This window comes from Falco punctatus, assembly GCF_963210335.1.
Source record: "Falco punctatus genome assembly, chromosome: 3".
NCBI classification, from domain to species: domain Eukaryota; kingdom Metazoa; phylum Chordata; class Aves; order Falconiformes; family Falconidae; genus Falco; species Falco punctatus.
This window is the reverse complement of record NC_137582.1, coordinates 25,033,279-25,047,099: the sequence shown is the minus strand read 5'-3', so window position 1 is coordinate 25,047,099 and position 13,821 is coordinate 25,033,279. Positions and strand designations below refer to the sequence as shown.

The following is a 13,821-nucleotide window of genomic DNA, read 5'->3' as shown; positions in this document are numbered from 1 at the left end:
TACATGATGATTAATCCTTCAAAACTTAAAAAGATATGATTAAAAAGAATCCTGTAAAAACGAGTAACAATGATGTTAGTGTTTGCTTTCAGTTAGAAAGCCTTCCACATCTTTAAGCTAATGGATTGTCACATCTATAAATACACCTACTCTCCTAACCTCTTACTAACCATCGGTTGCAAACCATAGGCTATGTCTGGCACCAATGCAATGTTACTGCAGCCAATTCAGCCACCTCAGGGACACATTTATTACTGCTATAGCAGTAAGAGCCTGAAATCTGAATTCTGAATCGGGGCCCTGTTGTACCAAGCACTCTGGAAAATAAGAGCAGACAGCCCCTGCTCCAGCCTGGATCCACACCCACCGCAGCATTCCCACCCACGCTTTGATTCACGTGACAGTGGCAGGAAAGGTTCTGATCTCATCACACTGGAATGAAAAGTGACATGACAAGGCATAACCTGCATGGCATACCTTCATATTGCATTTAGGAGGGAGTAGAGATTGTCAAAGGTGGTTAAGGTGCTTAACTGGAGACACACTGGGGATCTGGAAGAAACAAAAAACACAAGCAAACTGTGGCTCCCTGGATGTCCTACTCAACTTCTGGCACCAGCACCTCCCCATCGCTGCCCTACTCTGGCACAGCCATGGCATGCTGGTGTCCCTCCTGGAAGGGAAGGTGAAGCTGCTCTCCAGGAGTACCGCTCCTGCCTCTCCCCACACCACCCACCACCACCACCACCGCTTTCTGGGGACCCCGTGCCCACTTGTCATCATTGTGGCTGGCTCTGGGCCTGGCACCAGCCCTGCCATCCTGCACCGACCACGGCCAAGCCAGGCTGCAGTGAGGACATGGTACTGAAGTGATCCCCCCCGCTGCCTGCTCACACAGCCCCGGCTGGTCCCACCCTCCCTCTTTGTATTTGTTTATACAGAGTGAGGTGGGACACTGGCACAGCACAGTTACAAATCCTGCACTGCCTGGCACTTTCTGGCTGGGAAGGAGCAGCTGGCAGGGCCGTGGTGGCTGGGGGAGCTCAGGATGAGCTCCGTGCACTGGTGCAGCCGCATGGGCTCTGCCATGGCTCCTGGAGGCTGAGGGCGAGGGGCTGTGCCCATGGCACGGAGAGGAAGCGCCAGCCACTTCCACCAGCCTTTCAGTGAGGAGGAAAGAGGGCCATGACAACAGCGCTCAGCTTTATAGTGTTTTATTTTTTATTTTTCAGTCTGTACAGAATGCTGCTGCTATTATAATAAGGCATCAAACGCACTATTGAAAAGCTCATGAGGGACTGTGACGTTTCACCCTGTTGCGGGTCAAAAAGGGAGTTTTACAAGATTAAACCCATTGCTTTCCCAGTTGGTAAACTTTATATTCATCACAGACAGATTTGTAAAAGAATTACAAAGATTAAAAAACTGTAAACATATAAAGAAACAGCAACAACCCAGCGCAGCCTCCTAAGAGTCTCAGACAGTTCTGCTGTGGGGCTGGCTTCAGGGTGGCAGCGAGAACGTGAGGCCTGGCAGCCACGCTGGGCGCCGGGCCTCCTGTGTGGTGAGAGTTCCCAGCAGGTGCCAGGTACCTCCCAACCGGCCAGCCTCGGCCACGAGCATCTGATCGAGGAAAGGGAACGGGGCGAAGGGGCCACCAGAGAGCTGTGTGAACAGCGGGGAGCCAGCCGCAGGCCGCGGGCACCGGGCCCAGCTGCAGGCCTCCCGTGCTCCCCCAGCGGGGAGGCTGAGGCCAGGCCAGGGCTCGGCCCGCAGGCGTGTCATGAGGTAGAAAATGGAAAAATGTCCGGTTTTGCTGTTCAGGGTGGGTCAGATATAAACTGACTAACGGCACAAATCCGGATACATTTCTGGGGTACTTCAGGGAGCACCTAAAACACTGGGACACCTCTAAATTTAGATCCCCAAAGAAGAAAGCTCTCCAGTGATCCACACAACAACCTTAGCCCAGGCGTAACGAACAAACAAAAAGAGCCAACAATTTTTCTTACATTTGTACCCTTAAAGCATTTAAATTTTGAGCAGGGGAAATCAAATTGCGAGGGTGCACGACAGAGCAATTAATTTCCCTTGGCCTCAGCCTTTGGTACCACCTTGTGTGAGGTGAACGATGCGAAGGCTCGTTCACCAGACAGTGAGCTAATACATTCATTTTCCACCACTGGCCACCGGAAAGTGAGTGTTTTGGTCTCTGTTGCACCACACAGCACGAGAACCTGAGAGTCCAGAGGTTTTATATCGCACCACCAACCCGCCCAGTCCTGTAATGTGTAAAGGTATCTTGTTGGGTGATCAGAGAAACATCCTGAGAGTTTTTACCTGCTAAACTCCTGCACTCCAAATGCCTGCCTTCGCCTCTTTCATAGTGCACACTAACACCAAAATAAAGAAACCGTGTTAGTCCTATTACTTAAATTTTCTTACTCCTCGCACTTCTGCAGTGCACACTTAGGTTATTAGGTTGACTTATGTTTCCTTTTTTTGGAAAAGGAAAATTTGAGGTTCATTTAAGTATTGCAGGCTCATGATCTGTGACAGGCATTTTACAAAGTGTCAGAAAACTTCTCAGTTGATAATAACATACTGACAGTCAGGGGAGCGTTCCCTTTTCTAGTGCTAATAATCAGCATTAAGGCATGCCATGGTTCCTACAAGGAATCTGTGATCCTTACAGCTTTAGCTGTCATCTTTCTGCAATAATGGAATGTACTTTGATTTTATGCATATGTATCATTAAAAAATAAAAGTAATAGCTCTCAAAACCACCAGACTCAGTATTAGAGCTTCTACCGCATAGGTGAGTATAGCGACTCCCATCAGGGGCCAGGCTGGTGAAAGGGCTTTTATCCCCTGCAACATCTGCTCCCTGTCCCACACAGTCATGCTGTACTCAGCTCAGCACCGTTTGCCCTCTCACTTGCCATGGCTTTCCCTGGACCCCTCATCCTCGGGGTAGGATGGGAGGCAGCACTGTCCCCACTGCCCCACCTCAAGCCATGTGTCAGGTCCTACAGGCAGTGCCCACGTACCCACTAGCAGGCAAAGGCCAGCTAAGAAGGGGTCTTCTTCCTCTGTGTCCTGCTTCTCAGGCTATTTCCTTCCTCACTCTCACCGATCACAATAGGCTGAAGTCTTCTCCTTACATCTGGAAGCTTTTCCATTTATTTACCCTAGAAATTCAATCCTGAATCCCTGATGACACACCCAGAGGGATGTAAGCTCTCCGAAGATCACTGTGGAGATGCTGGCTGCTGTTGAGTTCCTGCCTGCAAACACTCTCAGCATCATGACATAAGCTGGCAAAATCATCTACTAGGCAGCAGCACCACCTAATAAGGCTAATTACCAAATAACACAGAACTAAACTGGCGGTTAGAGCAGACAACATCTGAAGCAGCATCTCTTTTGCAGGGCCAATGTTAAAGCCTGGCTACCACGCTATGCTATTTATAGTGACCAAAGGCATGAACCTGGAGCAGTGCAGCTTCTCGGGCCCTCGGTTGAAGGCATCTGTACCAGCACCCATGGCTGGCGAGCAGGAGGGACTGAACTAGGCGAGTGCTAGACTGAGGTGCTGCATTAGTCTCCTGACATGAACAGTCAGAGAAGAGGGAATGAGGAACCAGATTGCAAAATAGCGTTCAGTCTCTCCATGTGAGGACCCTATGTTTCCACCTGCCATTCGTTATTCTGAACCTTCTGCTGCCACATATTCCTGGGTAAAGGGGACATACAAAGGAGATGTCCTCTACCTTTCCCAAGTGAACTCTTCTCAGATATGTCACAGTGGAAAAATAAGTATCATTTAAAAAATATTTGATATTCCTGATTGAGATTTAACTTGCAACTGACAAGGCTGTGATAGCGTCACGTTTCTACTAAGACTCAGAAGTCAGGGACTGTACAGACAGAGCTCTTTCACTCACATTTAGCTTTGGCAGGGACATGCGTGCGTGTGTGTGTGTGTGTATATGTATTAACATACATATATATGTTAACAGGACACATATATATATATATATATATTAACCACTGTTCAGTAAGCACTGACAGTGGTGCGTACAACAGTCTTTATTGGTTTTCTCAACACTGCCAGAACACAACTTTAATGTTCCATAGAAAATGGCTGATAATAAATAGCATTAGTGGTACAGGTTTTTGGCTACTGTGCCACAGAACTGTAATAGCATGTATCCTTGATCATTCCCTATGTTCAGTGAGTCTCATGTCAGCCAGTAAACTGCCTGATATTTAACCTTTGCATTTCCTGTCAATTTATTTTGTTCAGATAAATTGGTTTCTATTGAACAAGCCCCAGAAAGCTCCTTCCTGACCTCTCCTTGCTGGTTATGAGAAGGCTGACAGCCTAGTGACATAAAACTGAAGTTTCAAAAGGACTAGTAAGATGCAGACAGCCCCTGTATAAGCACAGTCCTGCAGCTCAGCTTGAATTTCTTCTGGCATCCGTACTGAAGGAAAAGTATTCAGTCTCAGCATCCCCATGCTTTTTCACTCTTTGGGTCTTTTGACACTCCAAACAAGAGGTCAGTTAATTCAAGTTATGGCGGTTTTCATACAAAGACATCTGTCCCCCAGGAACTAAACTTCTTTTATATGGGTCACTATAGCTATCAGAAGTTAATGACTATCAATCATTGCTAATCTGAACTGAAATGGAGCCACTGACCTCAAGCTGAAAGAGCCTTTTGTCTTCTACCAATACCATAAGCCATATGGTTCCCTGCCCTTTGCCTCTTATTTTATATTTTAAATAATCATCACTAATTGTACAATTGTTTGAAAATATGGTAGGCTTGTGGCAAGTCACAACCAAGTGCTGTTCTTTTTTCCCTTAGGTCTCACTCAATAGCAGAGGAAAAATCAGCTTAAAATTAAAGGATAAAAAAGCATCTCAATTAAATATTAACCCTACTATTTGATTATTGGTCCTGCTTCTTAACAGTCTACCAAGCAGACTGTTAATAATCCTGCAGGCTGCAATAATTAACAGCTTCCAAAGTGTCAAGGTCGCTCCTGTTCTATATGGGAGTAATAAGAAAATTATATAGGCAAGAAGACAACTGGAATGTATTATATTAGGATAAATGAGTATCTGAGGAACCTACTTATCACAAATCTCTTTTTATTCAGTAGTTTTCATTATTTTGTATCAGTTGCATTTTCTCTGGCACATTTTCCCTTTACAACAAGTGCTCATATACTGCAAACATTCGATTATAAAGCTTAAGAAAAAAACCATTCTTGTCAGACAAATAAACTGCATCACCAGCTATCTTTAGCTGCATCTGTTTTCTTTAATGAAACATATTTTCCTGTGGAAATGCTGCCTTAAAAATCATGACAACACTAATTATCTATGGCAAGCACATCTTCCTCAACTAATGATAGCTCGAGCATATTATCATTTGCACCAGACTTCATTCTGAAATTGAAAGACCCATACAGCTTTGCAGACTCCTTGGAGGACGCAAACCTGCTCCTCCGGTACAGCTCCCCTTTCCACATGGACATCATCAGCAGGCTGGAGAGCACCACGCCCCCCAGGGTTAAGAGACACAGCCCGGCAATAACACAGCGGTCCAAGTGAGCACCGATCCTAGCGCTCTCGTTCTCCAGCCTCTCCATCTCCCGGGCAGCCACAGTGTTGGGATCCACAGTCACGTCTCTGGGTACCACATAGGAAATGATCACCAGCAAAATGCCACTAACCAAGAACAAAATAGCGCTAATGAACCCATAGTCCACGGATTTCCCTGCCACCGCCTCCGAGGCTGTGTCGTCCTCCTCAGAGACCAGCGAAGGAGAATCGTGCACCCACCCAGGTGCCAGCTCCCTGAAGGAATGCTGCTGCAGATGGGCATCCTGGCAGTGGCTGCTTGTAGGACTGGGGGGACTTCTTGCATGCTCCAGGTTTACATTTTCATCCACATAGGTGAATGATGTCTCAAGTTCCTGGGCACAGCAGCAGGCTTTCTTCTTCCCTCTATCATCTTCCCCGGGCAAGCGCTCGGGCGGCTGGCAGGGCTGGCAGGTGCTGGGGGGTGAAGGGTCCTCCTGGGGGAAAGGCTGGGGTGCCAGGGGGGGCTCAGCCACAGGCCCCCTCTGCAAGGGCTTGCAATGCCTTTTGCAGTGCAGGGCTGCCACGGCAGCGGCTGCTCTAGGGTCCATCTCACCCCCCTCACACTGCTGCTGCTCACAGGGCGGGGAGGGCAGGCTCCAGCCAGCAGCAGCGCCCAGGGGTGCCTGCCTGCTCTCCTCGGCCAGGTAGAGAAGCTCCATGCAAGCCATCGACCTCGTCCCGGCGAGCCCCGACTCCTGGGCTACCGCATCCTTCAGCAAACGCTGTCCCTGACCTGCTGAAGCGGCTTCGCGGTGCCGGAGCTGCTATATCCCAGAAATCTTCTACTCTTTCACCAGCGTTTTGTTAGGGACATGGCTTGTGTCAGATGTTAAATGATTAAACAAATCCTCTCTGACATTCATTTCTTTTCGGTCTGCAAATGAAATAGCAGAGGGGGGAAGAAAAAAAAGAAAACAACAACAAAACCAAACCTGACAACCTCACGATGATACATTAATAAACCGAAGAGAAGATAACGTAAATGCAATACATCAGTCTTCCTCTCAACTGTCTGAGAGGAGATGGCAAACATGATTGTTTTAACTACGCATTTACAAGTGCAATCCTCTTGCAGATCCAAAATCTATTAGGAAGTCTAATCAACCTTTGACACCAATATCCAATTAAGGCAGTAAGTCATCTACAGAGCACAGGATAACCACAATAACCCTGTAAAATGTCAAGAGAAAAGAGACGTCTGTTCTTTTAGAAGCAAGTAACTCCCCCACCCCCTTCCAAATGAAGAATTTAAAACTCAGATTCAAAGACTAATTAGAAAGAAACACGCAAATCCCGTGTAGCTCGATAATCCAGGATCTGTATTCTCCGGTGGAAATCTGATAATCCTATGGGAAAAGCAGCGCTTTCCTATAGCAGATCTCCTGTTCGATTAAGAGCTTTCAGAATGAAATTATGCCTCAAAGACTGATGACTCAAAGACGGATATTGCTTCTCATCTGCAATTAATTCGTTATTACCCCCTTCTGCCGCGCCCCACCCCCCTCGAGGCCGATGCCCGGTGTCATTAGGAGAAGCCCGCAGCCTCGATGTATGTGTTGCATGCGTAGAAAACACATGTGCGCCTATAGCATATACATGATCGATAACAGACGCTGCTCACTCACGGTCTTCCCGGGACTTCAGCGGGAACCGGCCACGCTAGGAAATGCGATCCTGCCGGCGCGGGAGTAGCTGGATCCACACGCAGCTGTGTGACCCGAGTGGTACAGAGGTTACAGGCGCGCAGACACGCACAGACACACGCACGCCCCGGCAGGCAGCAGCACGCCTCCGCCGCCGCCTCCCGCCCGCGGGGCTCCCACCTGCCCGGCGGGGCGGCTGGCCCGCCCGCCCCGCGCACCTACCTCCCGCCCGCCGCCGCCGGCGCCGCGCCCGCGCTGCGGCCAGCGCCCCGGGGCAGGGCAGGGCAGGGGCGGCGGCGGCGGCGCCGAGCCCAGCCGAGCCCAGCCGAGCCCAGCCGGGCAGTGCCGAGGCGCGGCGGGCGGGCGGGCCCTCCGGCGGCCGGGCGGTTGCTGCGGCACGCCGGGAATTGTAGGCGGCGGGCGGGCGGCCGCGCCGCTGCGGCAGCGCAAGGAGCCGCGCCTGCCCGCGCCGCCGGGCTGCCAGCCTGGCCGGTCAGCCCCCTCCGGGGCCCGGGCGCGCGTTTCGAGCGGCGCTTCGACAACGGGAGCCTGGCGGGGGTGCTCTGGTGCGAGCGCCTAGCTCGAGCATCACCTGGGGTTTTGGTTTTGTGTTTTTTTTTTTTTTTTCTTTTTCCCCCATCGTCACGGGAGCTTAGGGCGTGCACCGTGGAAAGCTAAAAGTCAGATTCCCAAATGAGCGGGGCACTCCCAGAGCCGAGAGTTCAAGAAACGTACCCGCCCCACAGGACTTTCAGGCAAGTCTCAGGAGCTCACTCCATGCTGGCGGCTCCCCGCACACTTTCTCTGGCAGGTATAAATGACTGCTAAAGCACCAGACTGTTGCCAAAAAGTGCTTACTGAAATAAATGACCGGTTAGTACAAACCTTCACTGACTTTTCTTGCCAAGGCTTTCTCTGAAGTGATAAACTAGAATGTGAAAATAAATTGTGGAGGAGGAACAACTGAAGATGAACAATGGATGGATAGGGTGCTGTTGGGACGAGGCCAGGCTTTGGGAAGGCAAAGAGCATGGAGGGAGGGACTTCGGCATGGGGCTGAAATGAGGATGCCCACGGGAAGAGCAGTGCCTGCACGACTAGCGGGCAGGAAAGCAGGGACACAGGAGGCAAAGCGAGCTGGGAATGAACGAAACAAGACAGAAGAGAGAAAGACAGACCAAACCATCTGAAGGACCTGTCCGGACATCCAGGGACAAGGCAATTCTGCGTAAGGACTTTCTGCCAGTCCTGAAACACTGCATTAGGCAAAGTTTTGAGGACAAACCCTGCTGAAACTCAAAAGGCCTAGCACAAGAAGACTAAAATCTTTGTGGCAATAACTCCCATAAATGCCAAAATTGCCAGGACACGCCATTATCAGGGGACTTTCAGTGCCCATCTCACAGATTGCTCAGAGCTGTGGGCTGGTTTGAACCACTGTTTCAAAGGAGCTCCAGGCAATGTTTCCATTAGCAGAGTGCAGTTTCAAAGCATTGAATAGTGTATTATTCAGTCTTTGAAGAAAAATTGTAAGGAGAAAATTATGGAGTGGGGAAAACAGCACAGACTGTCCTTGGAGCTTTTTGTAACAATGCCCTCTTTGAAATAAATATAAAGGAGTAAATGAAATCTAATCAAAGAAACAAACAAAAAAAGCCTATCTGTAAATTGTTCAAATACTTTCGAACAAAAGCAAACAGGGAAGCAAACTCTCATTAAGGCTATTGCACATTTCCATTTGGGAAGCAGCAGGATACTAATATATAGATATTGGGTGCTGACACTGCAAGCTGCACCTGCCATATCTGATAGACAGGTCTTAATTAAATGACTGACAGGGCAAGAGGTGGTGTTCAGCCCCAGCAATGCAGCCTGAAAGAAAGCAAGCACCTCTCCTGGGCCCCAGCACAATCTGCCAAAGCCTTGGGTGGGCAGTTTCTTTCTGATAGCTGATACAAAAGCAGGAAATTGTTGTCAGTGCTCGGCAATTGACTGTGTCATTGATCTTTCAAAACCCAGGAGCTACAGCACATATTCTTGAGGCTTATTAGGGCCTTAGCTACTTGTTATTTAAACACACACAAACAGCTTGCTGCTCTGCCACCCACTCTCCTCCCCATTGTGTGCCAGCTTGTGTTGGACAAGTATATTCATTTGTTGCTAATAATTACAGTCCCACAAAGTAAGGAGCAAACAAAGGGAACCACGATTCTGTCTATCTAACATAAGAGTGTTGTCTACTCTTATATGTCTTCCCAGGTGATGCTGTCCCTCCTTTGCCTCCTACAGTGCACAGGCTCTTATGTCAAAATCATTGTCTAGTCACAATCCATAATACTGATGTTTCTTTTTCTTGCATTGGATGCAAAGAGTTAACAGCATTTTTGTTTAAAGAACGTAAGTGATTGTTGCCAATGCTCTGAGGTGTGGAGGTGGTGAAATGAATGCATAGCAACACATACTCTGCAAACACAAATACAACTGGTGAAAAGTTTAATCAAGCAGGGGCAGGAAGTAAAAACATTTGTCATAGAAAAAAAATGGCTGCGTAGAGCTAAAAACCAGTGATGGACACACAATGGGACAGGAATAAAAGACTGGAGTAGACGTCAGGGTTGATGAGCCTTGTTCTCTCTGCTGCAGCCTACCACATCATACCACCCTTTCAGAGACCGAGCAGGGCTGTGGTAGCAACACAGTGATAATATGCGATATGACAGTAGACTAATAAAGGTATCTCAGATATACAGGATTAAATTTAAACCATGCTCTACACCTGCTTGGAAGCTCTCTTCCCGTTGGCCCAACTATAAATGAGTGTCTGAACTAGATAAATGTGGCTTTTCAGTTCTCAGTAAGCTATGCTCAGTATAAGACTGAAAGGAGGCTTGTGAGGATCTAAAAATGGTTTCACCCCATCTAACTGTGTGTTTATTTGTAGCCTTGCTGAAGGCCTGATCAGCCCTGAAGACACCAGAGAAACCAGGCAAAAAGCTAGAATTAATTTTCTGAATGGTGCATCCCATCATGGGCTGATGAAGGATGGATTTAGAAATATTCTGCTTGCTTTTACCAGTCCAGGAAATTTTCCAGTGCTGGATGGGATCCTCCGTGGAGCATTGCCCCATATATTTTTATTCTTTTTATTCTTTTTTATTCTTTTTATTCCTTTCAGCTTAATAACATGTACACAGAGTCCTTCAGTGATCTTGTGTTCACAGAATCTTCGGTTGCTCACCCTGCATGATCACAGGACCTTGGGTTTCCAGCAGTCCCTGTGCAAGTGTTGCAAGACTGCATAGCTTCTAAGATAAAGGTGCACTCCAGCCAGTGTGGCTCAGAGCATAATATATTCAGAGAAGTCTGGGGAGACTATTGCATAAACTTCCCATTTCCACTTGAATAGATCATATTGCTGAGTAAAGTAAACAGGCTAGGGAGTGAATTACGAGGGGTTGCAGGAAAATTTAAAACCTATTAAAGAAATATATGGACCTATGTACAGGTCTGTGAAAAATAACAAAGGTAATAGAAGTGGCTGAAGAGGCAAAGCTAAGCTTTTATATAAAGTTCAAAAGAAAAAAGTGATATAATTCTTTTTGCCTACAGAATGTAAGTATTCTCAGAATAGCGAGCGAATATTTGGACAACTCACTATGAAGAGAAGTATCCAGCATTTCTGTGTGTTTAAAACACATTACTGTCACAGATCTATTGGTCTATAAAGCAAAAGTAGATAGGAAAGCAATTTCAGTCTACTTTGGTTGCTTCACTAATGCACATCCATTGTGCATTAATAAAAGACACAATAGTAAATAAATTTATGAAGAGACACAGAAACCCTAGATGTGTGGTACAATGCACCAGAATTGTCAAGTGGAGGTTAAATCCTTGCTAAAGTCTTCTGCTTCCCATGTCTGAGTATGTGAAAACACAGCGTGGATAACTAGAGCTCCTGAGCAAGAACAAAAGAAGAGACTGCTCAGTCTTAGAGCAAAGGGTGATCTGGAGGAGCAGGGGTAGAAGAATAGGCTGTTGATCACTTGAAAAACATGGTTGTTATAGACCAGGTTTTTGGGTCAGCTTGTCTGGACATTTTTAACTATATGCAAAGACACTCTGCAAGTGGGAAAATGCAACTTAGGAATGTAAATCAATTATTTATGGACTAACAGACATGAAGGACAGGTAGGATTTAACAAGCTGCTGGGCTGAGGTCTGCTGGTGTGGCACCTGTGGAGCCTTTACTGGCCTCAGGGACACCAGGAGGGGAAGGGCCAGGTCTGGGTGTCCCAGAGCTGCTGTCTCCCACTCGCTCTGCCCACACCAGTGACTTGAGCTGGCAACCTGATCCCACTACCCCAGGCTTTGCCGTTCATCCTGACAAGCTTCCCTACTTTCCTCCTTCAGGAGCTCAGACTTGGCCATTTTCCCTCCTGAATCCTTGAGCAACTACAACCCCCGCCTCAGCACTCCTACCCTTGAGTGTACCTTTATTTTTCTAGCATCCCGCTGACTTTCTCACAGCTCTTTCTCAGCAGTCTGGGCTCAGGTTGCACAGTGGGACATACCTGAGCTGGCCCTGCTGTGTCCAAAGTGGACTGGCTGCCCAGTGCCAGGCACCTGGACACCGCTGTAAGTGCCTGAGCTGTTGGATGCTGGGGTGGTGGAGATGCCTCCTGCCTCCCTGCATGCCTCTGTAAGGCTGAGCACTGAGCTATGCGGTGTGCTCTGAAGGAGCCTTAGCAGACCCCAAACAGCTCCTCCCTGCCACGGACCTGGGGTTACCACATGTACCAGTGGGTGTCTGCCTACTGATGGGGAAATAACCACACTGTGCTGTCACTCACCCGCAAGAGCCTCCATTTTTTCCCCACCATGGCCATGCCTGGGACATTAAGGACATGTTTCTCCCTGGATCACCTCACAGACTGGAGGCTACAGCCCTGAATCCTCTGTGGCTGCTGAGTGCCAGATGTCATGCACACGACTGATTCCTGTCAGTGCCTTTTCCAGATGCTTTCCTGGATAGTATTCTCATCACCTTCCTGTGCACTTACATGGAATGACAGTGATTCATCTCCAGTAATCACATGTTAGATCTGGGAGTTGTAGTCCACCAGATGTCCAGCACAGACTGCAAATACTTATTACAGAATGGAGGAATGTAAAGGAGAAGCAAGATGATAGACTATCCTGCAGGGAAGCCAATCTGAAAATCAGAGGCTGCTTAATAAAGTTGATAAAGAAATCAACAAGGAGGCTTTAAGCAAGGGATTTGAAGGACAGAGGACAGTGCAGAGAAAAGGGGAGTGTAACATACTATGAGGAAATAATAGCTTGACCCATAAACTAGTGATTTTTCTTTATACCGGATCTGGAAACAAAAATTACTCATGGCTGTTGCAGTATACATAAAACTATGGGTGAAAGAAGAAAGTGAAGGCTGCAGTTTCTGACAAGACAAGGACACACAGCCTTCAGTAAAATATATATTGCTGGTGACAGAATGAGGTTTTATAGAAATTATCAGAATAGTAGACAGATTCTATATTATAGCAAAGTGTAGAAGTGTATCTTCAACAACAATGAAGATGTGCTCACATTTGAGAGCTAATGCTGATAATTTATGGAATGAGACTATATTAAAAAGATGAAATATTAAAAAAAACCGAGAACACCACCTTCTTTTCTTGGTAGTGCTTTGTGTCCCCACGTTTAAAGGTACTTTCAAAAGCTGAAATCTATTCCCATTTTAAAGGCAAAGAAGCTGAAACATGGGGAGCTTGTGTAATTTGTTACAAGCCCGGCAACACATTAGCATGAAAATCAAGACGTGATCATTAAGACAAAAGAGTAAGAGCTTGAGCCATGTTCCTCATTCTGCCCCTTTTAGCTAACTGAAGTGGGCAAGCGGTCACTTATGAGGGAACTAAACTCTTCATACCCAACTCGGGGAGAGACATTGGCATGAGGGAAGAGAGCTGTGGAGTTATATTAAGCTCATAAGTCATAGCATCAGATACACCAGGAAGGTATTTCAGTGGGGTTTTGAAGCAGTGCTAGGGTTCATGCAGATTGCTGGTTGTGTCATCTGTATCTAAATTAGCATCCACAATAGCCCAGAATCAAGACAGCACAAGGCAGAGCTTTTTCCTCCCCCTTCTCTTCGTCTCTTCCCTAGTCCCTCACACTGAATATCATGCTAAATTTATGTGTGGAGCAAAGCCTTGCCCATGTGTCTAGTCCTGGCCCCATTACAATCACTGTAGCATTTTTGTAATCAACTTTAAGCAGACCAGGATTTCTCACTGCCATTCCCCATCTCCTAGTAATAATAAGGTTCCTTGTAGAACGTTTTCTGCAAGAAATGGAAAAATCTGTTGGGATACAACGTCCTAGAACCTGGGTTAGATGAACAAAAGGAGAAACATAAGACTAATTACAGTAATACGGGTACTGATGGATCTGGCAGACTTTTCCGAAGTGCAACATTTCCTGTTCAAATATTGAGAA

At 47.2% G+C, this 13,821-nt stretch overlaps 1 protein-coding gene across 1 annotated transcript; it reads right to left on the bottom strand.

The window, feature by feature from the left end:
* Positions 1–1,198: 1,198 nt before the first annotated feature.
* TMEM74 (transmembrane protein 74) lies at positions 1,199–13,215 on the bottom strand. Its single transcript, XM_080381572.1, has 3 exons — positions 7,528–13,215; positions 7,288–7,370; positions 1,199–6,536 (listed from the first exon to the last, which is right to left on the bottom strand). The coding sequence occupies exon 3, from the start codon at positions 6,328–6,330 to the stop codon at positions 5,389–5,391; it is 942 nt and encodes a 313-aa protein (XP_080237698.1). The 5' UTR covers positions 6,331–6,536; positions 7,288–7,370; positions 7,528–13,215; the 3' UTR covers positions 1,199–5,388.
* Between the last annotated feature and the right edge of the window lie 606 nt (positions 13,216–13,821).